The sequence below is a fragment of the Geotrypetes seraphini genome, chromosome 2, assembly GCF_902459505.1.
Source record: "Geotrypetes seraphini chromosome 2, aGeoSer1.1, whole genome shotgun sequence".
Lineage (NCBI taxonomy): Eukaryota > Metazoa > Chordata > Amphibia > Gymnophiona > Dermophiidae > Geotrypetes > Geotrypetes seraphini.
Genome location: NC_047085.1, coordinates 500864242 through 500892179, shown reverse-complemented (window position 1 = coordinate 500892179; position 27938 = coordinate 500864242). Strand labels below are relative to the sequence as shown.

The window sequence follows — 27938 nt, the reverse complement described above, 5'->3', positions numbered from 1 at the left end:
ATTCTTCTTAGCCACAGCCACCAATTCTTTAATAAACTCCATAACCATAAGGGGAATCAACTTCCCCCATCTCTTCTACAATCAGAATCCTGGACGTGTATCATGTCGGCCCAAGTCAACCATGTCACACGCAAAGAATTCAACATACTCTGGAAACTCAGATCCATCAGAAAATACTCTGGCCAGGCGCCTTTCAAACTCCTAGTCCAAACACTAGTCCTAAGCATCCTAGATTGTTGCAACATCATTTACCTAGCTGGATTATGCAAACACTTCCAGAAATGAAGCGTTATCCAAAACACCGCAGTTAAGACTCATATTCAACCTGAAAAAATTCAATCACAACACACCTTTCTACCAAAAACTTAATTGACTGAAAATTGAGAGCTGAGTACTTTTCAAATTTCGGATGTCTCTTCAACAAAGCTCTGTACGGACTACTGCCCAAATACCTCACCAATCAGTTTACATTTGCCAGACTAGGATGATCTTCTTGACCTCAATCATTCTTGGCCTTCCCCTCAATTAAAGGATGCACCCATAAGAGATTCATCAACAGACTCCTACCCTACCAAGCAGCCTCCAAAGATCCCAAATTGAGCCAACTGGTCAGAACATCAACCTCCTACATGCACTTCAGAAAGCTCCTAAAAACGCTCCTCTTTCCCAAAAAGGACAACCCACCTTAAATTTTCCATGAAAATACTCCCGACTCACTGGCTCTTCTCCTTCCTTATAAAACCCTGCTTAACCTCTTTCTCTCCATTGCTGAAGCTCGCTAATTCTCCTCAGCCATTTTTCCTGTAAACTGCCTCAAACCGAAAGACTTTTGCGGTATATAAATAAAAATTTATGTTATGTTATATAATCTAGGATGCTGATAAACCTGCATAAACTGAATTACAGCAGTCGACTTATGAAATAAGAAAAGTATGTATTGCTGTATGCAAAGAAGCAAAATTCAAAAAGTTTCTCATATATGCCCAAATATTCAATACTACTGTGTTTCCCAAAAAATAAGATCTACCCTGAAAATAAGCCCTAGCATGATTTTCGGGGTAGGTCTTAATGTAAGCCCTACCCCAAAAGTAAGCCCTAGTCCCCGGAAGCCTAACCCGAATGTCCCTGGATTCGCCGGCAGCAGTGTTTTCCCCTGCCCCCACTGTACAGATGAACCCCCGCTGACCCTCCCATCTTTCCATCTCTTCCTCCCGTTCGAACCCCGCCAACCCTCTGACTGCAAGACCTACAAAGAGCAGCATTGGCAGCACTCTAAACAGGCTGCTTCACGGCCTTCTCCTGCCGAGGCATTCCCTCTGCCGCATCACTGATGATGTCATCAGTAATGCAGCACACGGAAAACCCCGGCGGGAGAAGGCTGCGGAGCAGCCTGTTTAGAGTATTTCTGACGCTGATCTTTGGAAGGAGGTATGTAGGTCTCACAGTCAGCGGGGTTTGGCTGGGAGGGAGAGATGGAAGGATCAGCGGAGGTTCGTCTGCACGGCGGGGGGCTGCTCAAGGGTTCTGCTGCACAGAAGGGAGGGATAGAAGCTGTGCAAGGCTTCTGCTGCACAAGGGAAGAGATGGGAGGGAAGGAGGGATAGAAAGATGCTGCAGAGGGAAGGCACAAGGGGATGGGTGAGAGGGGAGGAAAGATGCTGCACATGTGGGGGAGAGAAAGGAAAGAGGAAGAATTGGGGTGAAGGAGAGGAAGGGAGAGATGATCATGTACATGAAAAAAATAAGACCTACCTCGAAAATAAGCCCTAGTGCATTTTTTGGGCTCAAAATTAATATAAGACACTGTTTTATTTTTAGGGAAACACGATAGTGTCCAGATATGGCATGGAATCGAATATCTGGGGATAATGGCAGAAGCAACCCAAAAATATCCTATCTGTCAATGGCTGACTATTTATTCCTGATTCTCTCTGGGGCTCAAGATGACTGTTGCCAAAAACCTCTGAGGTTGGGGGGGGGATGGAGGGAGGGACTCCTGACAATGACATATCCATCTCCAATTTTTGATTCAGGGAGGCAAGGGTGAAGGAATCTCATTTTAAAAAAATGTTTAAGCACATCAAAAGGACTCTGGAAAGAAAAAAAAAAAGTGAAAATCTTGAACGGGGTGGAGTGAGTAGGGAGAGTGCGCTGGCACTGTGTTTACAGAACTGTTGGTGGGAAGCTTCCCCTCTGGATCTATCAGAAAGGGCGGAAGTGTGTCAGGGAAATGAGCCACACCTCAAAAAAGAGGGGAGGAGAAGGAGTGGGAACGGAGTGGAGAACACAGGGGTAGAGGACAATCACAGCCCAGTGAAAATCTGCTGCCCTTCTATCTTATTTTCACACGGCAGGAGCGCAGGAAGGGTGGCAAGATAGTGTGAGCGGTGGAGAGGGCGGGGAGCAGGGGTTTTGCTTTGTTGCCCGCCCTGAGAGTGTTTGTCATGGGGGTGGGGAGTCCCTAACTATGTCAGCAGGTGCGTCACTGCCTCGCCTCGTGAGTCTGGGGCTCCAGAAAAGGTTTTCAGGATCAGGTGGAAAGGCGGTACTCGGGCTTCTTCTACTCTGGTGCACCATGTTCCTTACTTCCAGTATCAAAACAGCATGCGTAGGGCAGTGGTGCTGGTCACCTGCCATCCTCTCTGCACAGATGTCAAAGAACATTAGACCTAGAATTCCAACTTGCCCAAATTAAGCTGTATAGAAATAAAGGTGTAACACGATGTTTATATGTAAGAACTTTTAAGAATTCCTTAAATGTGCTGAAAAATAGCTACTACTTTAATTCTGTTTCGCATCAATACTAACAGAGATCACTGAGCAATCATTATCAATTAAGTGACGTTTCCATCTGAAATTTATGTACACTTCTCACTGAGGAACGGAGGTGAGCATATCATAACATATTCAATGATCAGATCATAGGACCTCCTATGATCTATATATGCCATATATACCATATAAAGCTATTTTCAACGACTCCTATCTTTTCAGGCAGCGTCTTGTGATAAAGAGTTTGTAAATCTGTTAGCTCTGTCTCTTACTGGCAGTTCACGAAATTATTGAATACCTACCTATTTAAGAAATTTTTGTAATTTCTAGGTCATTTCTTTTTATTTTCGCTGTTTCAGTTTTCTTTTGTAAACCACATAGAACTCCTAAGGTACTGCAGTATAAAGTGGCATACCAAGGGGGGGAGGGGGCGTCCGCCCCGGGTGCATGGCTTGGGGGGGTGCACAGCCGACCAGGTCCGGGTCCTCCTGCCCTTCCTTTCTCCCGGCCGCGCCGCTACAATCCTACCTCCCTCCACCGACAAGAAGTCTTTCTGACGTCAATTCTGACGTTGGAGAGGACGTTCCGGGCCAGCCAGGCAGTGATTGGCTGGCCCGGAACGTCCTCTCCGACGTCAGAATTGACGTCAGAAAAACTTATTGTCAGCGGGGGGAGGTAAGATTGCAGGCGCGGACCGGGGAAAAGGAAGGGGAGACGCGCTTTTTTTTTTTTCCGCGGCAGGGAGGGCAGGATGTAGGCAGGCAAGCTGGCTGGCTTTAGCGCGGCAGGGAGGGAGGGAGATAGGTAGACAGGCAGGCTGGCTTTGGGGGGTGGCCAAAATCTGGAAGGTAGTGGGGGGGACATAAGAAGGAGGCACTGGGGGCACTAAGGGCACAGGACGGAGGCACTGGGGGCACTAAGGACACAAGACGGGGGCACTATGGACACAAGACGGAGACACTGGGGGCACCATGGACACAAGACGGAGGCACTGGGGCACTAAGGACGCAGGATGGGGGCACTTGGGGCACTATGGACAAAGGAAGGAGGCAATGGGGTCACCATGGACACGAGACGGAGGCACTGGGGGGCACCATGGACACGGGACGGAGGCACTGGGGGCACCATGGACACAGGACGGGGGCACTGGGGGCACTAAGGACATGGGAAGGAAGGAGGGATGTAATAGAAAGGGACCATTGTTGGGCTTGAGTGCAGAAAGAAAGAAATGAAAGAAAGGATACAGTCAATTAATAGATGTCCCCTTTTCATGAAAAAAATAAATGGTCACGTTACCTCTGACTTACTTTCTCTGCAGCAGAGTCGGCAGCCGTGCAGGAAGGTCCCGCGCTGACTCGTCTGCTGGCTCTGCGCCTGAAGAAGTAAGTTACGTCGGAGGGGGTGGACCCGGCAGATGCAGTCATTGCGGGACTTTGCCACGACTTCCTGCATCTGCCGGGTCCACCCCCTCTGACATAACTTACTTCTTCTGGAGCAGAGTCAGCAGACGAGTCATCGCGGGACCTTCCAGCATGCAGCTGCTGAGTCCGCTCCAGAGCAAGTACGTCGGAGTGGGGTGGACTGGCAGCTGGCAGCTACAATCATTGTGGGACTTTGCTACATGAAGGGAGAGAAAGGAGCAGGATTGCTGGAATGGAAGAGTGGTGGAGGGAAAGAAAGGGGGCAGGGTGGTATGGAAGGGTGGTGCTGATAGAATTGATGTACAGAGAAAGGGGAGAGACATAAGGGGGAAGGATATTGGAGGGAGAGAAAGGGGACAGATGCTGATTGAAGAGGGGTGGATGGCGAGAGAAAGGGCAGACATTGGATGGTAGTGGGGAGCCTATGCTGGATGGAAGTGCAGATGGGAGAGATAAGGGAGCAAATGCAGGAAGGAAATGGGAGAAGAGAAAGAGGGGAGCAGACGCTGGATGGAAGTGGACAGAGAGAGAAGGTACTAGATGGAAGGGTTGGAGAAAGAGGGTACATGATGGAAGGAGAGGATAAATAAGGAGGGCACATGATGGGGAGAAAAGGATTGAATTAGGGAAACACTGTAGGGGTGAGGGAAAGAGGTGGTAAGCTTTAGGTAGACAGTAAAAAATCTAGATAGATGCAGATGTAATCTAGATAGATGCAGAAAAGGAAAATGAGGGAAAAAAGGGAAAGGGATTGCAGAGGAGAGTTGTGGGAGAGGGAAGGAGAGGAGAGAGATGCCAGACCAATGGGGGTGAAAGGAGAGATGGAAGGGGAGGCATACAGTTTCTGGAAGGGGCATAGAAGGAGAGAAGATGCCATATAAGGGAAGAAACATAGAAATAGACGGCAGATAAGGGCCACGGCCCATCTAGTCTGCCCACCCCAATGACCCTCCCTACGTGACTCTGCGAATAGATCCCACATGTCTATCCCATTTGGCCTTAAAGCCTGGCACGCTGCTGGCCTCAATGACCTGAAGTGGAAGACTGATCCAGCGATCAACCACCCTTTCAGTGAAGAAGAACTTCCTAGTGTCACTGTGCAGTTTCCCCGCCCCTGATTTTCCACGGATGCCCCCTTGTTGCTGCGGGACCCTTGAAAAAGAAGATGTCTTCTTCCACCTCGATGCGGCCCGTGAGATACTTGAATGTCTCGATCATATCTCCCCTCTCTCTATGTTCCTCGAGTGAGTAGAGCCGCTCCTCGTATGGGAGATCCTTGAGTCCCGAGACCATCCGGGTGACCATTCTCTGGACCGATTCCAGTCTCAGCACATCCTTACGGTAATGCGGCCTCCAGAATTGCACACAGTACTCCAGGTGCGGTCTCACCATGGATCTATACAACGGCATAATGACTTCAGGTTTACGGCTGACGAAACTTTTTCTTTTCAGTCGGCCAAAATGAATACTTGGGTTTGCTAAAATTGCTTTAGACGCTTCCTCCTATCTAGACTTTAGAAAACAGATAAAATCCTATCTATTTAACAAGCCAGGATCCTAATATTGTTTCTTAATTCATTACTATCCTTAAATTGTTCTTACTTCTCAACATAGTCAACTTTTATCAGGTAGGTCCTTCAGAACTTCAAATCTGATAAGAGTATAAGAATTGCCGCTGCTGGGTCAGACCAGTGGTCTATCCTGCCCAGTGGTCTGCTCACGCGGTGGCCCTCAGGTCAAAGACCAGTGCTCTAAATAAGTCCAGCCTCACCTGCGTACATTCCAGTTTAGCAGGAGCTTGTCCAACTTTGTCTTGAAACCCTGAAGTGTGTTTTCCCCTATAACAGATTCTGGAAGAGCGGTCCAGTTTTCCATCACTCTCTGGGTGAAGAAGAATTTCCTTATGTTTGTACGGAATCTATCCCCTTTCAACTTTAGAGAGTGCCCTCTCGTTCTCCCTACCTTGGAAAGGGTGAAAAGTCTGTCTCTATCTACTAAGTCTATTCCCTTCAGTATTTTAAACGTTTCGATCAAGTCCCCTCTCAGTCTCCTCTTTTCAAGGGAGAAGAGGCCCGGTTTCTCCAATTTCTCATTGTACGGCAACACCTCCAGCCTCCAGCATTTGTACGGTTTATATTGCACTGTATGTATTTGCATTCGATTGTTGTAAACCGCCTAGAACTTTCAGGTATGGCGGTATACAAAAATAAAAATTATTATTATTATTAGGTAGTGGCCAATTCAATTATGTTAACTTATCCTCACGTCATTTGAAATCTAACAGTTGCATAGTAAGGGTTAGGGTTGACAGATTTTGCAATTATAAAATCCGGACTCCCTAGACCCGCCCCCCAGTCCTGCCCATCTCCGCCCCAGTCCCGCCCTAGCTCCACCTCCTGCTGTCTGCTTTGGTTGGGCAGGAGGCAATCCGCGCATGCGCGGGTAACACACGATGATGTCATGCGCACACAGGCATCGCACGGCATCTGTGCAGATTGCCTCCTGCCCGACACAATTGAGGCTTTTCAAAATCCGGATAAAGTGCCGAGTTTTGAAAAGCCATCCGTACCCCTAGAACATGTCCTCAAAAAGGAGGACATGTCTGGGGAAATCCAGATGTCTGGTAACCCTAGTGAGGGTGAGAGGCGCCCAGGGCGGTGCCACCCCTCCCCTGCGCTCTTCTCCGCCCACCCCCACACCTCCACATGTTCCTTCCCCGTCCCCTCCTGCCACGCGGGCACCGCTTCCCTCTGATGTCACTTCCTGGACCAGGAAGTGATGTCAGAGGAAGAGCCGATGCTGGCACGACAGCAGCTTGGGGGTTGGTTGCTGCTCGCACCAGGAACGTTACAGAGGCATGGGGGAAGCGAAGCAGCGCCCGTGCGGCAGGAGAGGGGCAGGGAAGGAGCGCGTGGAGGTGGGAGGGTGGGATAGGGGCGCCTCTCACCCTTGCTACGCCGCTGGCTTAGCACACTGCATCTTGGTTCTTAACTTTTGGCTTCCTTTACCGAATTGTCACCCTAGGCACCTTTGTGAAACAGGACCTAAGCAGACACCTACCTGCCCTCTTAAACACACCTTTATGTGGTGGCCAGGAATTCACTCCCCCCCCCTGGTTCTCACCTTGAAAACGCTCTTTGCCCAGATGCGGAAGGTTTCCTCCTGGCCGCACAGCTCGTCCCCCTCCCCCATTTCCTGGATGCGCTCTCCACCTAGCTCCTCCAGGCGCGTGTCCACGGCATGGGCAAAGGCGCAGAAATGGAGGTAGGCACGGGATCCGAGGCCGAACACCGAGAACCTGTTACACAAAAAAAATACAGAATATTAATAGGAGTATATAAAAAAAATATCAAATATGGGGAATATTATATTTATAGTATGTAGGTGGGAAGATGTCACTGCATGGCTTGGGTTTTTTCTACCTTTAATAGTGATCTTACGTCATTTTATTTTATTTTAATTCACATTTATTTTGTTTTAGTTTAATCTCCTCATGAGCAAGCCCGTTTGGATGAAACTTGGATCTAAATAAAGAGCAGCCAAGCTATTTACACTTTATGAGCACGAGTCACTTTCATGTTACTTATTGGCTACCTATCCATCACCGTATCACTTACAAAATTGTTTAATCTCTTTCAAAACTATGAAAACCAAGGAACCCACTTTTATCCATAAATATCCAATGCCACATGATCCTCCGAGAACATTAAGATCTGCATCACAGCATCTTCTTCATGTCCCATCCCTAAAAATTATTAGTACCTGTAGGACTTCTTCTTTTGCAACGATAGCCCCAACAATATGGAATTCGTTACCATCATATTTAAGGTCTGAACAGAATTTGGATAAAATTCAAGAGTGGCCTCAAAAGCTTTTTATTTAAAGACGCACCTGATTGTTAATTGGTCTATGGGACTTTTCTAGCTCATTTTCAATACAAAAAATTTTATTTTTTCCCTTTCCCTATGTTATTATCCTTAATTGTTCTCTCTTTCTTTCAAATTGTATTTCTCCCCACTATCCTATTGTTTCATATAAGTAATGTTATGTCATTAATAGTTTGTTAACTGGACCTCTTTTTAAATTTTTTATTGTAAAACACATGGAGGGGCACAATCGAAAGGGACGTCTAAGTCCGTTTACGTCCATCTCGCAAGTCGTCCAAAGTAAAAAACAGCTTAAGACACATTTTCGAAAAATAAGTGCAACTTTTTTTTCGTTTCAAAAATCGTCTAATTATACGTCCTGCCGATCTGATCGCCCAAGCCGCTAAATCGTCCATCTTTATACCACATTTTCGTCCAACTTTCCGTCCAAGTCCAAAACGCCTAGAACAAGCCCTGTTGGACGTGGGAGGGGTCTGCAAAGTGATGGACTGCACACCCAGACATGGCACCTAAATAGTGGGGTACCTTACAGGGCACTGCTGTGAACTTCACAAAAAGGGTGCCATGTCTTCTCCTCACTATAGCTCCCTTATAGGTTATGGTGAGCCCCCAAACCACCTCCAGAATCCCCTAGACCCACTTATGTACCACCCCAATAGCCCTTATGGCTTCAGGAGTCACTTATATGCTAGTAAAAAAGGGTTTTGGGAGTATATAGGGGAATGCACATGTTTAAGTATCAATGCAGCGATTACAGGAGTTTATGGGCATGGGTCCTCCTCTCTATGGGTCCCTAACCCACCCCCAAGATGACTTAAACCGCCTTTGTCCTGGATGACTAGGCTTTCCTATGCCAGGCGGCCAGGTGATGATGGTCTGGAGGCTGAATTTTAAAGATGTGATTAATATTTTTATGGGGGTAGAGGGGGGGGTCAGTGATCACTGGGGTAGTGTGTGGGGGTTTGTTTTATGTGTTTGCAGTCTTATCTGGTGAGTTTAGGCGGGTTTTTGTGACTTAGACCATGTTTTACATGGTCTAAGTCACAACGTCCAAGTTCCATCGATCATGAGCTGTATAACTTGGTTATACATGCTGTACGACTAAGTCTAAGCTGGAACACGTCCCACCCAACTCCCGCCCTCGACACTCCTCCCGAAACGCCCCGTTTAGCTTTGGTCGTTCAGCGGCACTATGAAGGCCTAGGTCGTTTAGAAATACGTCCAAAACCTGTTTTTAGTATCAGCACTTGGACGTTTTTGAGAAAAGTTCGTCCAAGTGCCGACTTAGGCCAGTTTTTGGACGTATTTCTCTTTCAATTATGAGCCCCTTAGAATTTATGATTAGTGTTTTATCAAATTTTTAATAAACTTGAAACTTCAGCACGAATCACTTAGAAGCAAAAGTAAATAAAACAACAGATCTCCTGCTGGACTGCTTAGAACAGTGTTCTTCAACCACCGGTTCATGGACCAGTGCCGGTCCACAGAAATTTCCTGCCGGTCCACAGGGCTAGCACGTGCATCAGGCCCAAAACAGTGTTCTTCAACCGCCGGTCCACGGTGCGATCAATGCGGCGTTATCTTCGAGCCAGCTCCCTCTTCCTAACTGATTCAGTGCACAAAGCCACAGGCAGTGGCTCCTACGGGCATCCTGCGCCTGAACCGGAAGCCTTCTCTCTGACGTTGCAACGTCAGAGGGAAGGCTTCCAGATGAGGCACGGGACGTGCAAGGTGCAATTAGTACTATTATGGGGGCGGGGTCTGGGGTGGAGATTGGGTAGAGATGGGCAGGGTCTGGCCCACGACTTAGCCCCGTGTTCTTCAACTGCCGGTCCACAGAATAATTATTTTATTTCTGCCGGTCCATAGGTGTAAAAAGGTTGAAAAACACTGGCTTAGAAGCCACATTCTTCAACACTACTAGCCTCATCAAGATACAGCAGATAAGTGTTATGAATTTTTAAATTCACATAAAACATACTAGTAGTGTTTTATGCTTTTATAGAAACATCCAGAACAAGATTGTACATCCAGTGGGATGGAAAGGTGGCATGATGGTCCCATATTTGTTCTCTTAGCGGTTTCATCTGTGCAGGAGACAAAGGGCACTCACAGCACTGTTCATCATAAAAATAATTTATTAAATTTTCTATTTTAAACTAATTATTTATTGAAATAATATGTTGGCACAGTGATTAACACACAAAAAAATACAACTTCTTTCACTTTAGGTGGTGAGCAGGGGCAGATCAAGGCAATCTGCTGCCCGAGGTGAGGGATGAGTTGCCATTCCCTCCCCCCACCATCCAAAATGAGGGTGGAGAAAGGGCTCCAAAATGAGGGTGGAGAAAGGGCTGCCTCATCTACTAGGCAAGACTGACCAGCTGCCTAGGGAAGCAGCTTCATAGAGGGTATGTTTATGTTTTAAAAAAATCTTTATAGACCGCCTATAGCCCTATACAAAATAAAAAAGAAAAAAATAAAGGCATTTCTAAAACAATAAATCCTACCAGACAATCTCAAAGAACCATATCTCTGTGTTTCTATCCTCCATCTGCTGTTTTGCAAAAACACAAAGAAGATGCAATAGCATAGTAAAGAGGGTTGTGGGGGTGGTGTGCCTTGAGCACTGTCTTGGTGAGGGCATAGGCACCCGTCCTCATCTCTGTCCTACCCCGCTCCTCCCCCTCCCCCACTGCCATGTGTGCCCACTGCTCGCCTTCTCCCGTACCTCTGTAATGTTCCTGGCGTGAGCAGCAACCCCCCTAAACCTGCTGTAGTGCCGGCTTCGGCTCTTCCTCCGACATCACTTCCTGGACCTGTGCCTATGAAGTGATGTCAGAGGAAGAGTCGAAGCTAGTGTGACAGCAGCTTGGAGGTTGCTGCTCATGCCAGAAATGTTACAGAGAAATAATCGGTGGCATTAAACCAATCTCTCAAATGTCTTACAAGACACGCCATATTATAAAGTTTAATGTCCGGTATCCCCAGGCTTCCATGACACCAGTTTAAGCAAAAGAGTTGAGAAATTTAATTTAGCCATCTTTCCCCCCCCACAACAAAAGCGGGTCAATAATCTGTGCAAATACTTAATATCTTTAGATTTCAAATATAAAGGCAGAGTTTGTAAACAATACAGCCATTTGGGGAAAATAACCATAGCATACATACTAATACACCCGATAAGAGGTCCGCCAGATGCAGCCCCGAGCTCAGGGTGATTTGTGTGGGAGCAGGGCTGGGGATGGCGTGGGGCAGATTGGCATGAGGCTAGGGGGTGGAACAGGGCAGGGCCCGGTGTCCTCTTTTTTTTTTTTAAATGAGAAAACCTGGCAACCCTAGCCCAGAGGCGCTCAAAACGAGAGCCGGGTATGGATCTCAACGATGGCGAATCCAGAAAAGCGGAAGTCGTGAGGCAAAGGATGTCGAGCCCTCAGCGATGAGTTATTCCAAAGCGTACTTTATCGGAGAACAGCGCTGTATCAAACAAGTGGACGCGACACTGGCAGCGTTTGTCAAGAGTCTCTAATAGCCACGTTTGATGCACACGTGTTGTTTGTGTCCCCACAAAAGCATTTATAAGAAGACAGAACAGCTATTAGAGACTCTTGACAAAGGCAGGATGGCCGAAACGCTGCCAGTGTCGCGTCCACTTGTTTGATACAGCGCTGTTCTCCGATAAAGTACACTTTGGAATAACCCATCGCTGAGTGCTCGACATCCTTTGCCTCACGACTTTCCCTTTTCTGGATTTACCCTAGCCCAGACGCATTCCAGCATTGAATTTCTGGGTTATATTCAGGCTGCGGCTGTCAGTGGCTTAAAAACTACTGACCGCCATGGGCTGAATATTGAGCCTTATGCTCTTTGAATTTTGGGATGCTACAGTATCTGCGATTGTCTGGGGATCTCACACTCTCTGTATTTCGGGAGAGTGGCGTAGCGAGTGTGAATGGTGCCTAGGGCGGTGGTGTCCCACCCCACCTTTCTTGCCCCCTGCTCTTTTCTGACCCTCCCCCGCCACACACACACCCCCTTCCCTTGCCCCGTACCTCTTTAATATTCCCGGCGCGAGCGGCATCACGAACTTGCTGCCCGCGTCATGTCAGCTCCCTCTGACATCATTTCCTAGGTGCGGAACCCAGAAGTGACATCGGAAAGAGCCGACACCGACGCGGGCAGCAAGTTCGTGATGTTGCTCGCGCCCTGAAAATTAAAGAAGTATGAAGGAAGGGAATGGGCGCATGCACGAAGCATGGAGATGACAGGTGCCGGTGCCCTCACCAAGAGGGCGCCTGGGGCGGACTGCCCCCCCGCTTCCCCCCTTTACTATGCCACTGACTCTAGTACCCAGGAGTTCCGCGCTGTCTGTAACGCTGAGTACTCTAGTACCTGAGTGTTCCCAGGGGTCCTGCACTGTCCGTGTTGCTGGATTCTTTCCTCTTCCGTTTCCACGACGTAACCAGCAGGTCTGTCTGCGATACGCTGTTGAAGCGAACCTTGTAGCTCCTGCAATGTGAAAATAAGGGCTCGTCGTTCAGCAGGCTGGATCTCTTTACTTCATCGTCCCCCAAGGCAAAATGAGAACAGTGCAATTATAGTGATATTATGGTTCATAGACAAAACCGCGGAAGACAAAGTCGCGCGCCGACAACTGAGCGCAAGACGGAGGCGTGCGCCAAAGAAAATGACAGTTTTTAGGGGCTCCTACGGGGGGTTTTGTTGGGGAGCCCCCCCCACTTTACTTAATACAGATCGCGGCGGCGTTGTAGGTGGTTTGGGGGGTTGTAACCCCCCTCATTATACTGTAAACTTAACTTTTTCCCTGTTTTTAGGGAAAAAGTGAAGTTTTCAGTAAAATGTGGGGGGTTACAACCCCCCAAATCCCCCACAACGCCCCCACAACGCGGCACGATCTGTATAAAGTAAAGTGGGGGGTTCCCCCCAGACACCCCCCTGTCGGAGCCCCTAAAAACAGTTATTTTCTTCGGCGCGTGCCTCCACGCTGCGCTCAGTTGTCGGCGCGCGCCTTTGTCTTCCGCGGTTTTGACCTGACACCGATATTATAGAACATAGGTATTAATTGAAATGTTATATTTAAAGTGTTACATGAAAGTTATCAAGTGTATATATACAAATTCAAATGATTTCATCTGTTACACTTGTTGAAATATGTAAAAATTAATAAAGAATTTAAAAAAAAAAAAAAAGAGAACAGTGCAGGCGCTTTCTCACCAGAAGCCCCCCTCGCCTATAATTAGATTTAAAACGTTTCATTCTCCATGGGCTCAAAATATCAACGAGCAGGGACCGTCTCTTGCATTCTTAATGTATAGCGCTGCGTGTGTCTGGTAGTACTATAGAAAAGATAAGTAATTGTAGTAGCTTTTATGTGTGTATGTATTTAAACTTCTCCCTCCGTATGCGCTGTGATAGGGGGATTAAGAGACCCGCAAATACAGAAAAACCACAAATAACTTTTTCATATATTATTCGCGGTTTTCTATTAAAAACCATTGTGAATATGGTGAAACCGCGAATCACCTGGCCTGTTCCTGAAGGAGAGGCAAAAAAATGGTGAAGAAAGTGCCGGGAATCGGCGATTTTCTCTGTAAATGCTTGGAATCAGCGATTTCTCTATGCAAGCTGACGTAATTTGGGGGGGAGGAGCCAGCAAGCGAAAAACCGCGAATAATCGAAACCGCGATTGCTGAAACCGCGGGAGAAGTGTATTTTGTTTTCTATCCTGCCCTCCCGAAAAAGCTCAGAATGGGTTACAGGCTAACATGCAAAATACAGTGGTACCTCGGTTTACGAGTGCACCAGTTTGCGAGTGTTTAGCAAGTTTCCCCATAGGAAGTAAGGGAAACTGCTTTGATTGGTTCCACCTCCTCTCCCCCCCCCCCACGAGGCTACCAGCGCTGCTCCATTCTCCCCCTCCTTGAGGAATCCGACGCTGTTCCAAACCCCTCCCCGCGATCCAGCTTCCCCCCCTGCGAACCAGCATCCCTCCCCGCTCGCGTTGCCCCCCTCCACCGCGATCCTACTTTCCCCCCTCCCGAGCAGTCAATGACACCCTTTACCCGACTTGGCACCAGTGCCGGTGCCCGAAGATCCTCCCTCTTCTGGCGCGGCCTGGGCTGGGCGGTGCGTTGGAGATCCTCCTTCTTCTGGTCTGGGCTGGACTGGACTGGCTTTGAGCATTTGCGCATGCTCAAAGCCTTCTGGTCTCGCTCTCAATCTCGGAGAGAGCGAGACCAGAAGGCTTTGAGCATGCGCAAATGCTCAAAGCCAGTCCAGCCCAGCCCAGACCAGAAGAAGGAGGATCTCCGACGCACCGCCCAGCCGCGCCAGAAGAGGGAGGATCTTCGGGCACCGGCACTGGTGCCAAGTCGGGTAAAGGGTGTCATTGACTGCTCGGGAGGGGGGAAAGTAGGATCGCGGTGGAGGGGGGCAACGCGAGCGGGGGGATGCTGGTTCGCAGGGGGGGGGAAGCTGGATCGCGGGGAGGGGTTTGGAACAGCGTCGGATTCCTCAAGGAGGGGGAGAATGGAGCAGCGCTGGTAGCCTCGTGGGGGGGGGGGAGAGGAGGTGGAACCAATCAAAGCAGTTTCCCTTACTTCCTATGGGGAAACTTGCTTTGATATACGAGCAATTTGGTTTACGAGCATGCTTCTGGAACGAATTATGCTCGTAAACCAAGGTTCCACTGTATACAGTTAACAGATTACAATTTGCCATAGTTATAGTGCAAGGTGTTTTTTTTTTAAATGAATAAAGATTTTAAAAAAAATAAAAAAAAGAAACCCAAAACGCGTACTAGGGATCTAATTAAAGTGTTCCGAAAAGAAATCAAAACATTTCTATTCAAAAAAGACATCCCATCAATCTAACCTCCTTCCTATCCCAACTGAATATTTCTCGTGATTACACCACCCGTACGGCAACTTCTAGTCAATTCTTCAAACCAAATCCCCAACATATAACCAGATTCCAGCTCCCTTTCAAAGTACTGTAACCTTTTAAAGTACAGTAACCTTCCTTTTAAAGAAACCTCAACATGTAACCTCCATTTGTAACCAGAAACAGGCTTCCTTCAAAGTTATGTAATTCTCTTTTGTAGGCCCTGTCATATGACACAGTTTTGTTTGGGATGTCTATGAGGGCCAAAAGTCAAATCTCCTCGAATAATAATAAGATGTTAATGATTTTAACAGGAGTTGCCATCCAACAAATAACACACAATTGGAAAGACTATAGAGGGTTGAACTACTGTTTCTGGTGGAGTTCGGTGTGTCATGTGTATGAAATGGAAAAAACATTGGCGGTTAGAAAAGGTTATTTTAAAAAAATTTAAAGATGTGTGGGGACCATTAATAGATTGCTATAATAAATAATTGTATTTATCCCCATTTAGTATGTATATGGTGGGAGGGTGGGTGGGTTTTATGAAAATGTGATAGGTAATTACAAATATATTTGGAAAGGGAGGGATGGGAGGTAATTTATAGTATAAGATGACTGTAGAGTTTCAAGTGAAGAATGTATATTATGACTTGATTTATTGTACACTTGTTTTCATATTTTAAAAATGAATAAAGATATATATATTAAAAAAAAAAAAAATTCTCTTTTGTAACCCGAATGTTATGTTATTCTCTATTGTAACTTGAAATATCCTTTCTTCTTTGTTATGTAATTCTCCTGGATATGCCCAGATATCTTCCAATGTAATCCGCTTAGAACCGCAAGGCACAGGCGGAATATAAATCACTAATGTAATGTAATGTAATCTAATAACAAAATATGTGGAGGGGCATAATTTTAAAAAAAAAGTCTAAATCCTCTTTTGGCCTAAGGCCTTAAACGTTGAAAGTAGAAGCAGGGAAAATGTCCATTATCAAAAAAACATCCAAAAGGAGGTTTCTTTTTATAATGGCCTGCCTCTACGTTCAGCTGTTTAAACGCCCAGACCACCACTACGTCTACACTAACACCATATAATCAACCTAAAAAAAAGCCTAACTCCCAAACGCCCAAAACAAGAGCTTTTAGGCGAAGGAGGAGCCAGTCCTTCGCCTAAAAGCTGGATTCTGTAACCGGTGTCTGTCAAAAAACATCGGTTACAGAATCCCTCCCCCTTCAACGATCCTGGCAGGAGGGAACCCAAGTCCACCTGCCCCGCGACACCCCCGAACCCCCCGACACGATCAGGGCAGGAGGGAGTCCAAGCCCTCCTGCCCTGGCACACCACGACCCCCTCGCTGGCATCGGGGCAAGAGGGAGCCCAAGCCCTCCTGCCTGCGGCACCCCCGAACCCCCTGACACAATCAGGGCAGAAGGGAGCCCAAGCCCTCCTGCCCCGTTGAAAACCCACCCCCCAACACGATCAGGGCATGAGAGAGCCCAAGCCCTTCTGTCCTGCCGAAACCCCCTACCCCCCACCCCCCACTAAAATACAGGCAGGAGGGATCCCAGGCCCTCCTGCCCTCGATGCAACCCCCCATGACCATCCTCCCCGAACCCCCGATCGGCTCCCCCCCACCCCACCTCCCTGTATCTGAAAATCGTTGGTCGGACGGATGGATGCCAAGCCTGTCCGTCCGACAGGCCAACCATCCCATGAATGGCTGGCCTTAAGGCCTGATTGGCCCAGGCGGCTCAAACCCCGCCCACAGGTGGGGCATGAGGTGCCTGGGCCAACTGGAATAGGCCCAATAGCCTTAGGCCCCTCCTGTAGGCGGGGCCTTAGGCACATGTGAAGAAGAGGGGTGTCAGGAAGCTCTGAAGCGGTAGTGATCCGTGAAACGTTAGCTTTAAAGTGACGCCATGTTTAGACTTCAACACTTACAAAAGCATTGCTACATTAGTGATTTTTGCCCCACGCTGAAACTTATTAGCCTAGCGGCAAGAGCAAAGTCTGCACGAAGGATTTTTGGAGCCAATTATGTGGGTGGAGGAGGTTTGAGCATGTTTGCTCAGCCTAAAATAGACCTGAGGCTTTTTCTTCCGTTTAAGACATTACTCTTAGCTAAAAGAGTGGAGCACTTTTGTTGCTGTGTATAATATCTGTACTGAGTCAGGCAGGTTGTTCCAGGCATACAGCTTAGCAAGGTAGAAGGTACAGAGTCAGAAGTTGGCAGAAGAGGAGAAGGGTACAGACAAGAGAGACTTACCTGACAAATAGAGTTTCGTACTGGGTGGAGGGGGAGGGAATAATAATAATAATAATTTATTGTTTATATACCGCCAAAGCCAAAGTAGTTCGAGGCGGTTTACAATAAAGAAGAGCTGGACATTCAGCGAAAAAACAATGAAGTCTTTGAGTACATGAATATTTGTACAGAGTAAGGTTACATTGTAGAGAAGGGTTTACAATACGAAGGGCTGGTCATACAGCGTGGGATAAGAGATAAGAGAGGAAAGATTCTGAGGAGCTCCAGAGTGAATACACTTGTAGGTCAGTAATTGGTACTGCCTCAATTTGATGAGGCATAAAGTCACTACAATCTAATACAATAGGGTACCCGTTCACATTACCATCTAGCCCAGCGGACTCAAACTTGTGGCCCGGGGGGACCAAATGTGGCCCGCCAGGTACTATTTTGAGGCCCTCGGTATGTTTATCATAATCACAAAAGTAAAATAATAAAAAAATTAGGGTGGGTGGGGGAGGGGGATAATTTATGTACTTCACTAAACTAAACTAAACTAAACTAAACCTTAGGTTTGTATACTGCACCATCTCCACAAGCGTAGAGCTCGGCACGGTTTACAGGGTTAGGTTGAAAAGGAGCTACAATGAAGGGTTATAGGAAAGGAGCTAGGAAGATAAAGAGGGACAGGGTACCAAAGAGCGGGAACTGTTAGATTTTTAAAAAGAGCCAAGTTTTCAGGTGTTTGCGGAAGGATTGGAGGGAGCTTGAAATTCTGAGCGGGGATGTGAGGTTGTTCCAGAGTTCTGTGGTTCTAAAGGGGAGAGATGTTCCTAATTTTCCTATGTGGGATATACCTTTTGCAGAGGAGAATGATAGTTTCAGTTTTTGGGAGGATCTAGTGGAATTAGGGTTAGAGGAGTTCCAGAAGAGTGGGATAACGGGAGGGAGGATGCCATGTAGGATCTTGAAAGCTAAACAGGCACATTTAAAGAGGACTCTGGAGTGAACTTGGAGCCAGTGAAGTTTGGACAGGAGTGGGGAGACGTGGTCGAACTTGCCTTTAGCGAAAATAAGCTTGGCCGCGGTGTTCTGGATTAGCTGAAGTCTATGGAGTTTTTTTTTAAAATTAGGCTTACCGGTAAATAGATGGAGTTGCAATAATCCAGTCTAGAGAGGATGGTGGATTGAACAAGGATGACGAAGTGAGAATGATGAAAGTACGATCTCACTTTCCTCAGCATATGAAGACTAAAGAAGCATTTTTTTACCAAGAAGTTGAGATGGTCATTGAAGGAGAGAGAGGAGTCTATGATGATGCCAAGGACTTTGCTTGAAAACTCAAGCTGAAGAGTGGAGCCGGAAGATAATGGGATGGAGGTGGGTAAATGACCTAATATTGGGCCGAGCCAAAGTAGTTTTGTTTTGGACTCGTTCAATTTCATTTGTACAGAATGTGCCCAGGATTGAAGGTTCATTATACATGCTGATATGTTCTCAGCAAGGTTAGTGAGGTTCGAGTCGATCTCAAGGAGGATGAGGATATCGTCAGCATAGGTGTAGAAAGTTTCCAGGGGGGATAGATGAAGGAGTTTCAAAGAGGACATGTAAATATTGAAAAGGATAGGAGAGAGGGGATAATAATAGATGATAATAGAAAGAATTTCAAGTGATATGTATGAATTAATTGATGTAATATTGTACACTTGATGGAAGATGAAAAAAAAAAATGAATAAAGAATTGGAAAAAAACCTCCAAAAGTAAAAAAAAAACAGTTTCTTGATCATATGTCTCTTTAGCTATAAATGACAATATTATTATTATATTTTTTAATCTTTATTCATTTTTAAAACTTACAATAAGTCCAACAATATATAACATCATTTTTACTTAAATACAACACTTAATAATCTATTAAATCCTATTTCAGATCCCATAACCCTCCCCCCTATTTAATAACTTTCTTCAAATACTAGGAACTCCCCACTTTTAATTGCACTCACAAGAAAATCACAATATCCCTCCTCACCCCCTCCCTCCATCTTGAATGTGCATTTTTAAGGGGAAAAATGATATTCAATCTTTACAGTATCTTGTTAATGGCTCCCAAATAACCTATTATTAAGACTTAGCCAAAAGGAAAGATTTATCAACTATAAAGAGTTTTACCTCATGCAAAATTGTCATTTCTTTAATAAGACATTAACTATTTTTTTCTGCGGTCTTCCAAGTACCTACAAATCCAAATTGTGGCCCTGCAAAGGGTTTGAGTTTGAGACCACTAATCTAGCCTAAATGATGTTGCTGAGAATTAATAATAACAAGTATAGGACGTTCTAGCCCCTTGACAATTTTGAAATCATCCAGCAAACAAGAAAGCGTCTATAACTAGCTAACCAGTACATAATTAAAACCAACTACCATACAATATAATAATAACGAAATGTCTTAAAACCTAAAATTCACAACGCAGGTACTTTCTCTGTCCTTAGTGCAATCTAAGTAAACAAGCTGGTCAATATTCAGTTCATAGTGGTTAACATTTTTAAAAATGCTGACCACCACAGGCTGAATGATGTCTCAATAGTCAATGCCAGGGCATTGACACTGGGACAGCCATTGGCTAATTCAAAATGAGCCGGTTCCTGGAAATTATGAAGGTCTGGCTACTATTTAGCCAGAAGCTACATAAGACACTTACGTGAGCCCTGGCAGAATTTTGGCTGGGACCCGCATTGGTGCTCTCTGTGCTTCTCCCCCCCTTTGATCCTTTCCCCCTCCCAGTTCCGATCCCACCTCCTCTCCCCATCCCGAAGATAAAAGAAAATCTAGTCCTGAGCCCCTCCAACCCTAACCTTATCCCCACCCCATAGGACCCCCCCCCCCCAAGGCTTACCTCAAGGTCCAAGGTGGTTCAGTAGGAGTCCTAAGGGCAAGAGCAATGCCTATTCACTCCTGCCCACTGTGACTCCTTATTTAAAATGTTTACTGCGACCTCTACTGGCAGCTTTGTGTGGTACTAGTGAAACTGCTACTAGAGGTTGCAGAAGCCATTTTGGATAAGAAACCATGACAGACAGGAGCAAGTGGGCATCACTCCTGCCCTTAGGATATCCATGGACCTTGCTGTAGGGCTGGGAGGCCTAGAGGGGTCAGAGGAGATAGACGATTGGATGGCCCCTGTACTCACTTTTTCTGCTCTGCCTGAAGAGCTGTGATGTGGGGACAGGACATTTCCATCAGGGACTTGGAGAAATTCTGCAAGTAAAGGAAGCACACAGCATCACAAAAAGAGCTTCTAATAAGAGATCTGCAACCTTTTTCCAGAATATTCTCCTTTCCTTAAGGGCTAATGCAGGCAGGAAAGGAAATTTCAAGTGTATAGTGGACATGGCTGTGGGAATGCAGACAGAGCTATAACAGAGGCCCAGGTTTTTTTTTTTTTTAATTTTAAAGACCTAACTTTTGGGTCTCCTGAAAAATACTTGTCCCTCTGAGATGTGATGGTGGAACTATGTATTGGAAATTGGTCGAATATATTGATCGCCCCATATGTCATGCGATGAGGGGAAAAGCCCCACTCTCCGATGTAGATGGTGTTGGGTGGAATTTATCAGAATGAGAGCGAGAGTTGGAAAATTGCCTGTGTGTCCCAGTAATAATGTTACCTTTTAATTCCCTGTTTTTTCAGTTATGTTTTTATAAAATTTATTGTAAACCGCCTAGACATAATGATAGGCAGTATATCAAATAAATAATAAACCTGAAACTTGAACTCTTCAGAGTATGATTGATCCCGTTCAGGACTAGGGGTGAGGTGGAAAGGAATTAGAGATACTGCTAAGGCCAGTGATGGAGGACAGTGGGGAAAGCCAAGATATAAACTTGAGAATATATTTTATGCCTCCAATGAGGTCCATCAACATAGCAAACTGAGAAGCTCGGGAAATGGCGTGTGTGGGGGGAGGGGCGGTCCGCCCTGGGAACGGTCTTTGTAAGGTGCCCAGGCACCTGTCCTCCTCTCCGCCTCCCCACTCCTTCCCAACCCCCCTCGTTGCGGCCATGCACTCCTGCCCTCGTACCTCTTTCATTTTCCTTGCGTGAGCATCTGTAGGAGAGGAAACCCTTGATAAACCATAGCCATAAAATTTAACTTCTCAGGTAGGGTGCGCCTGAAGGACACTCCTTAATATTATATGCCTACTGGATGGGAAGGATGGTTTGTTTCTACCCAACTTCAAAAAACATGGTGGTAATAACTGAGAAAATGTCCGTTGTCCCTAATAACTATGGGGCGGATATTTAGCAGGCAATGGTCAGCATGGTTTTGGCTAGGGTTGCCAGATTTTCCAATTGGAAAATCCGGACCCCTAGACACACACCCACGTCCGCCCCGTTACACCCATCTCTGCCCTAGCCCCCCCCCCCCCCCCCCGCTGCCTGCTCTTGTCGGGCAGGGAGGAAGTACGCGTGTGCACATGACATCACCACGTGGCATCCGTGGACTTCTTCCCTGCCCGACGCGATTTGAGGAGGCTTTTCAAAACCTGGACAAAGCGCCGGGTTTTGAAAAGCCATCTGGATCCCCGGACATGCCCTCAAAAGGAGGACAGATCCGGGGAAATCCAGATATCTGGTAACCCTAGTTTTGGCCATCGGTGGCATTGTCGCTAGATTTTCAATGCTAGGCCATATCTGGGCATGCCTAGCATTTCATGCGGTTCTATTTATCCAGTTAAATTATCCAGCTAAGTGCTGAACACGATGGAGTCGGTCCAGAGGAAGGCTACTAAAATGGTGCATGGTCTTCATCATAAGGCGTATGGGGACAGACTTAAAGATCTCAATATAGATACTTTGGAGGAAAGGCAGGAGAAGGGAGATATGAAAGAGACGTTTAAATACCTACATGGCATAAATGTGCATGAGGCAAATCTTTCATTTGAAAGGAAGCTCCGGAATGAGAGAGCATAGGATGAAGTTAAAAGGCGATAGGCTCCGGAGTAATCTAAGGAATTATTTTTTAAAGAAAGGGTGGTAGATGTGTGGAACAGTCTCCTGGAAGAAGTGGTGGAGACAGAGACTGTGTCTGAATTCAAGAAAGCCTGGGAGAGGAGGAGATAATAGATGCTGCAGATGGGCAGACTGGATGGGCCATTTGGCCTTTATCTGCCATCATCTTTCTATGTTTCTATAGCCATAATGCTCTATGACCTCACAATGAAGTGTTAAGAGCCTTAGACTATAATCATAAAGTTTTATGACCTCACAATGCAGGTGTAAAGAGCCTTAGCCAATAGGGAGAGGAGGAGATAGTGGATGTTGCAGATGGGCAGACTGGATGGGCCATTTGGCCTTTATCTGCCATCATCTTTCTATGTTTCTATAGCCATAATGCTCTATGACCTCACAATGCAAGTGTTAAGAGCCTTAGACTATAATCATAAAGTTCTATGACCTCACTATGCAGGTGTAAAGAGCCTTAGCCAATAGGGAGAGGAGGAGATAATGGATGCTGCAGATGGGCAGACTGGATGGGCCATTTGGCCTTTATCTGCCATCATCTTTCTATGTTTCTATAGCCATAATGCTCTATGACCTCACAATGCAAGTGTTAAGAGCCTTAGACTATAATCATAAAGTTCTATGACCTCACTATGCAGGTGTAAAGAGCCTTAGCCAATAGGGAGAGGAGGAGATAGTGGATGCTGCAGATGTGCCATCCAGCCTTTATTTGCCGTCATGTTTCTATGTTTCTATCACTCCACCCTCAGACAGTCCACAAAATAACCAGTTTCAGCTTTTGCACTAACTGGAAATATTCAGTGGCACTATCTAATCAGATGCCACTGAATATAACCACTTAGCCCTGAATATAACCACTTAGTGATTAAAATTTCCTGGAGCCCCTCGTGCCACTTATATCATTTGACTATCAGCACCTACGTATTTCACACTAACATAACATCTAGCACTTCCTATCGGTTAAAATCCAGCTGAGTTAAAGGTCTCAAACCCCAATGCTCAAAACGTACCATGCCATTAACATTAAGTTATAACTTTTGGTGGAATTCGGTATGCCATATATATAAAATGGAGCACACAATAGCAACACAGAAAGGTTACTTTGGTAAATTTCAGAAGATTTGGAGACCATTAGCAGATTTTTGTAATGATTAATAACATTTTCCCATAATAAGATATTTGTTAAGTGGGGATGGGGGTGGGTATTATTTTATTTATCTCATAATATGTATGAATTAATTAATACATTTTGATGTATTAGGTTAGATTTTCTGAAATAGGTAGGGAGGGATTGGGGGTTTTCTATTTTATTTACATTTGTCATATTTATTAAGTGTATTACATAATATTTAAATCATTATAAAATATGAATATAAGTACGATATATTGTACTTAAAGTGTTAAGAACATAAGAACATAAGAACATAAGCAGTGCCTCTGCTGGGTCAGACCAGAGGTCCATCGTGCCCAGCAGTCCGCTCTCGCGGCGGCCCAACAGGTCCAGTACCTGTGCAGTAATCCTCTATCTATACCCCTCTATCCCCTTTTCCATGAAGAAAATCAAGTGTGTATTTGTAAGATTATATGAATTTTTCTGATACACTTGTTGTAATATGCAAAACTGAATAAAGAAATTAAAAAAAAACAACAAACATTTATTGCTAAACCATTTCTAACCAGTTTAGTGTACAGCGTTTTAGTTTCTGAGGCGGGAAACGTGGGATGAACACAGAGGATTTAGAATCAGAAAATAATATTAAATATTGAACTAGGCCAGTTACTGGGCAGACTTGCACGGTCTGTGTCTGTGTATGGCCGTTTGGAGGAGGATGGGCAGGGGAGGGCTTCAATGGCTGGGAGGGTGTAGATGGGCTGGAGTAAGTCCTAACAGAGATTTCGGCAGTTGGAACCCAAGCACAGTACCGGGGAAAGCTTTGGATTCTCGCCCAGAAATAGCTAAGAAGAAAAAATTAAAAAATTTAAATTGAATCAGGTTGGGCAGACTGGATGGACCATTCGGGTCTTTATCTGCCGTCATCTAATATGTTACTATGTATGTTACTATGTTTGCCAAATAAAGACTTTATCATTGGTTGAAGAGACGCCACCTTTGCCTTTTTTTCTGTTTGTCTGCATATATCCCGAGACGAGGTGTTCTTCTGTCTGCCTGTCTGTTAGTTTCCAATGTGCAAAATAGCTCTGCGTGGTCTTTTCCATGCCCCATAGCAGCCTCCAAGAATAGTATGGAAATGTAGTACAATGAGATAACTAATATTAAAATGAGCACTCCAGACGATACCCAGGACATTGCCGGGCGATGCACAAAATGAAGCGCCGACCTGGAGGTACCAGTAGTGTTGAACCGTGTGTATTAAAAGCATATACGACAGGTCTGGGACTGCCAATTGCATGAGTGGAAGTTAAAAAGAAAACCCTTTTATCATACTTTTTAGAGGGTTGTTAGGCACCTAAAAAAGCATATATATCTTGCTATATATGTATGTCAAAAGTGTGTCTCAGGCGTGTTCATTAAAACCACATACCTACACTCCAAGGTTCGATCTTGGTTTTTATATTATAGATTGCATGCCAAGATTGCTCGTTCTATGGATTGGGAAGGGTGGGGGAGGGGTATGGGAGGGTGCTTTGCTATGAGGGCTAAGAGCCAAATATCATCTAATAATAACAGGTTTCTACTTATTATGACAGGGGTTGCCATACACCACAGTTACTTACCGTAACAGTTGTTATCCAGGGACAGCAGGCAGATATTCTCAACAGGTGGGTGACGTCACCGACGGAGCCCCGCAGCAGACAGCCTCGCAAGCAGACTTGCTTGAAGATCTTTGTAAGAGCTTACGAGTGCCTTCCCGCCCGAGTCAGGGTACGCATCTCCTGTGATGTACCTCAGTTCAGATAGCTAGCTAAGAAGCCAAACAGGGGAGGAGAGTGGGTTGTGGGAATATCTGCCTGCTGTCCCTGGATACCAACTGTTACGGTAAGTAACTGTGCTTTATCCCAGGACAAGTAGGCAGCATATTCTCAACAGGTGGGTGACCTCCAAGCTAAGCATAATGGGATGGAGGGAGAGTTGGCAAGTTAAGAAAAGAGATTTTGCAAAACAGATTGGCCAAAATTGTCATCCCTTCTGGAGAAAGTATCCAGACAATAATGAGAGGTGAATGTATGAACCGAGGACCAAGTGGCAGCCTTGCAGATTTCCTCAATAGGAGTTGATCTGAGGAAAGCTACAGACGCCGCCATTGCTCTAACTCTGTGACCTGTGACTTGACCCTGCAGAGAGAGAACAGCCTGAGCGTAGCAGAAAGGGATGCAAGCAGCCATCCAGTTGAATATGGTTCGCTTAGAGACAGGATGCCCCAACGTATTTGGATTGAAGGAGATGAAAAGTTGTGGGGCTGTTCAGTGAGGTTGAGTGCGTTGCAAGTAGAAATCCAAGGCACGCTTGCAGTCCAAAGTATGGAGAGCCACTTCTCCAGGGTGAAAATGAGGCTTTGGAAAAAATATTGGAAGAATAGCTTGATTGATGTGAAATTCTGACACAACTTTAGGCAAGAATTTGGGATGAGTACGGAGGACCACTTTGTCATAGTGGAAAACTGTGAAAGGTGGATCCGCAACTAAGGCTTATAACTCATTGACTCTTCGAGCAGACATGAGGGCAATCAGAAACACCAGTTTCGAAGTAAGATACTTGAGATAAGCCTTATCAATTGGTTCAAATGGAGGCTTCATCAATTGAGCCAGGACAACATTGAGATCCCAGACCACTGGAGGCGGTTTGAGCGGTGATTTAACATTGAAAAGCCCTTTCATGAAGACAAGGAGGTAGACATTGACTCCATTTGGCGAGTAGTATACCAAGCAGAAAATCTAGTCCATTTCTGCCCGTAACACTGCCTAGTGGACGGCTTTCTGGAAGCCACCAAAATGTCCTGTACAGATTGAGAAAACTGTAGGGAGGCAGTCAGGTTGAAAGTTACCAAGCTGTTAAGTGTAGAGACTGCAGATTGGGATGAAGTAAGGATCCTTGACTCTGAGTAAGCAGAGAGGGAAAAACTGGTAGAAGCAGAGGCTCCCTGGTGCTGTGTTGAAGTAGAAGGGAGAACCACAGTTGTCTGGGCCACCGAGGAGCTATCAGAATCATGGTGTCAGGTTGCGACTTGAGCTTGACAAGAGTCTTGAGAATTGGAGGGAATGGAAGGAAGGCATAAAGAAACTGACCCGTCCAGTCCAGGAGGAAAGCATCTGCTTGAGGTGCTGGGGAGAGTATATCTGGGAGCAGAACTGAGGCAGCTTGTTGTTGAGGGGAGATGCAAAGTGGTCTATCTGAGGGGTCCCCCATTGATCAAACACCTGACGTAGAGGCGAGGAATTGAGTGTCCATTCGTGAGGTTGCAGAAGACGACTCAATTTGTCTGCCAGACAGTTGTGCTGACCTTGAATGTATACAGCTCTGAGAAAGATGTTGTGATGAATTGCCCAATCCCACAGCTTCAGAGCTTCTTGACAAAGGGAGTGAGATCCCGTGCCTCCTTGTTTATTGGTATAGTACATGGCGACATGGTTGTCCGTCCGGACAAGGACTACTTTGTGGTGAAGAAGATGTTCAAAAGCTTTGAGAGCACTGAAAATCGCTCTGAGTTCCAACAGATTGATGTGACAGACACAGTCTGTGGGAGACCAATGGCCTTGTGTACGGAGACCGTCAAGATGAGCTCCCCATGCGTAGGTTGATGAGTCTGTTGTGAGAACCTTCTGGTGAGGGAGAGTGTGGAAAAGCAAACCTCTGGAAAGATTGGAAGAGAGCATCCACCAGTGGAGAGACTGTCTCAACAAAGGAGTTACTGTAATGTGTTGAGAAAGTGGGTCAGTAGCTTGTTGCCACTGAGATGCCAGGGTCCACTGAGGTATACGAAGGTGAAGTCTGGCAAAAGGTGTCACGTGAACTGTAGAGGCCATGTGACCGAGTAGAATCATCATTTGTCTCACTGAAATTGATGTGAGATGAGACACTTGATGGCAAAGGTAAATGAGAGCATCTTGGCATGGTTGAGGCAGGAACGCTCTGAGCCAAACAGTGTCCAGAATGGCCCCGATGAACTGAAGAGTCTGAGAAGAGTACAACTGGGATTTTGGAAAGTTGACTTCGAACCCCAGACATTGGAGAAATAGAATAGTCTGTCAGGTCGCTGCAATAACCCCTTGTTGAGAGGGGGCTTTAATGAGCCAGTCGTCCAGGTATGGAAAAACTTGAAGACCCTGGGTACGGAGGGCTGCAGCCACCCCCACCAGACACTTTGTGGAGACTCTGGGGGATGAGGCGAGTCCGAAAGGAAGAACACTGTATTGTAGATGGAGATTCCCCACCCGAAATCTTAAATACTTGCGAGAGGCTGGATGAATCGGAATATGAGTGTAAGCCTCTTTGAGATCCAGAGAGCATAGCCAATCCCCCTGATTCATCAGGGAATACAAAGTTGGTAAAGAAAGCATCCGAAACTTCTCTTTGACTAGAAATTTGTTGAGGGCTCTGAGGTCCAGATTGGTCGCAAATCCCCCGTCTTCTTTGGGACCAGGAAATAACGGGAATAAAAGCCCTTGTCCCGTTAGTTCAAGGGAACCTCCTCGACAGCTCAAAGGCGAAGAAGAGCCT

General features: G+C 46.0%; 1 protein-coding gene across 4 annotated transcripts in view; it reads right to left on the bottom strand.

Moving 5' to 3' along the window:
- The window catches only part of NOS3 (nitric oxide synthase 3), a 195057-nt gene that overhangs the window by 69570 nt on the left and 97549 nt on the right, over positions 1-27938 (bottom strand). For all 4 annotated transcript variants that reach the window (XM_033932081.1, XM_033932083.1, XM_033932085.1 and 1 more), the window contains 3 exons: positions 20427-20494; positions 12473-12589; positions 7317-7491 (listed from right to left, as the gene is read on the bottom strand). In XM_033932081.1, coding sequence (XP_033787972.1) covers positions 7317-7491; positions 12473-12589; positions 20427-20494 — 360 coding nt within the window. The remainder of the gene's footprint in view (positions 1-7316; positions 7492-12472; positions 12590-20426; positions 20495-27938) is intronic.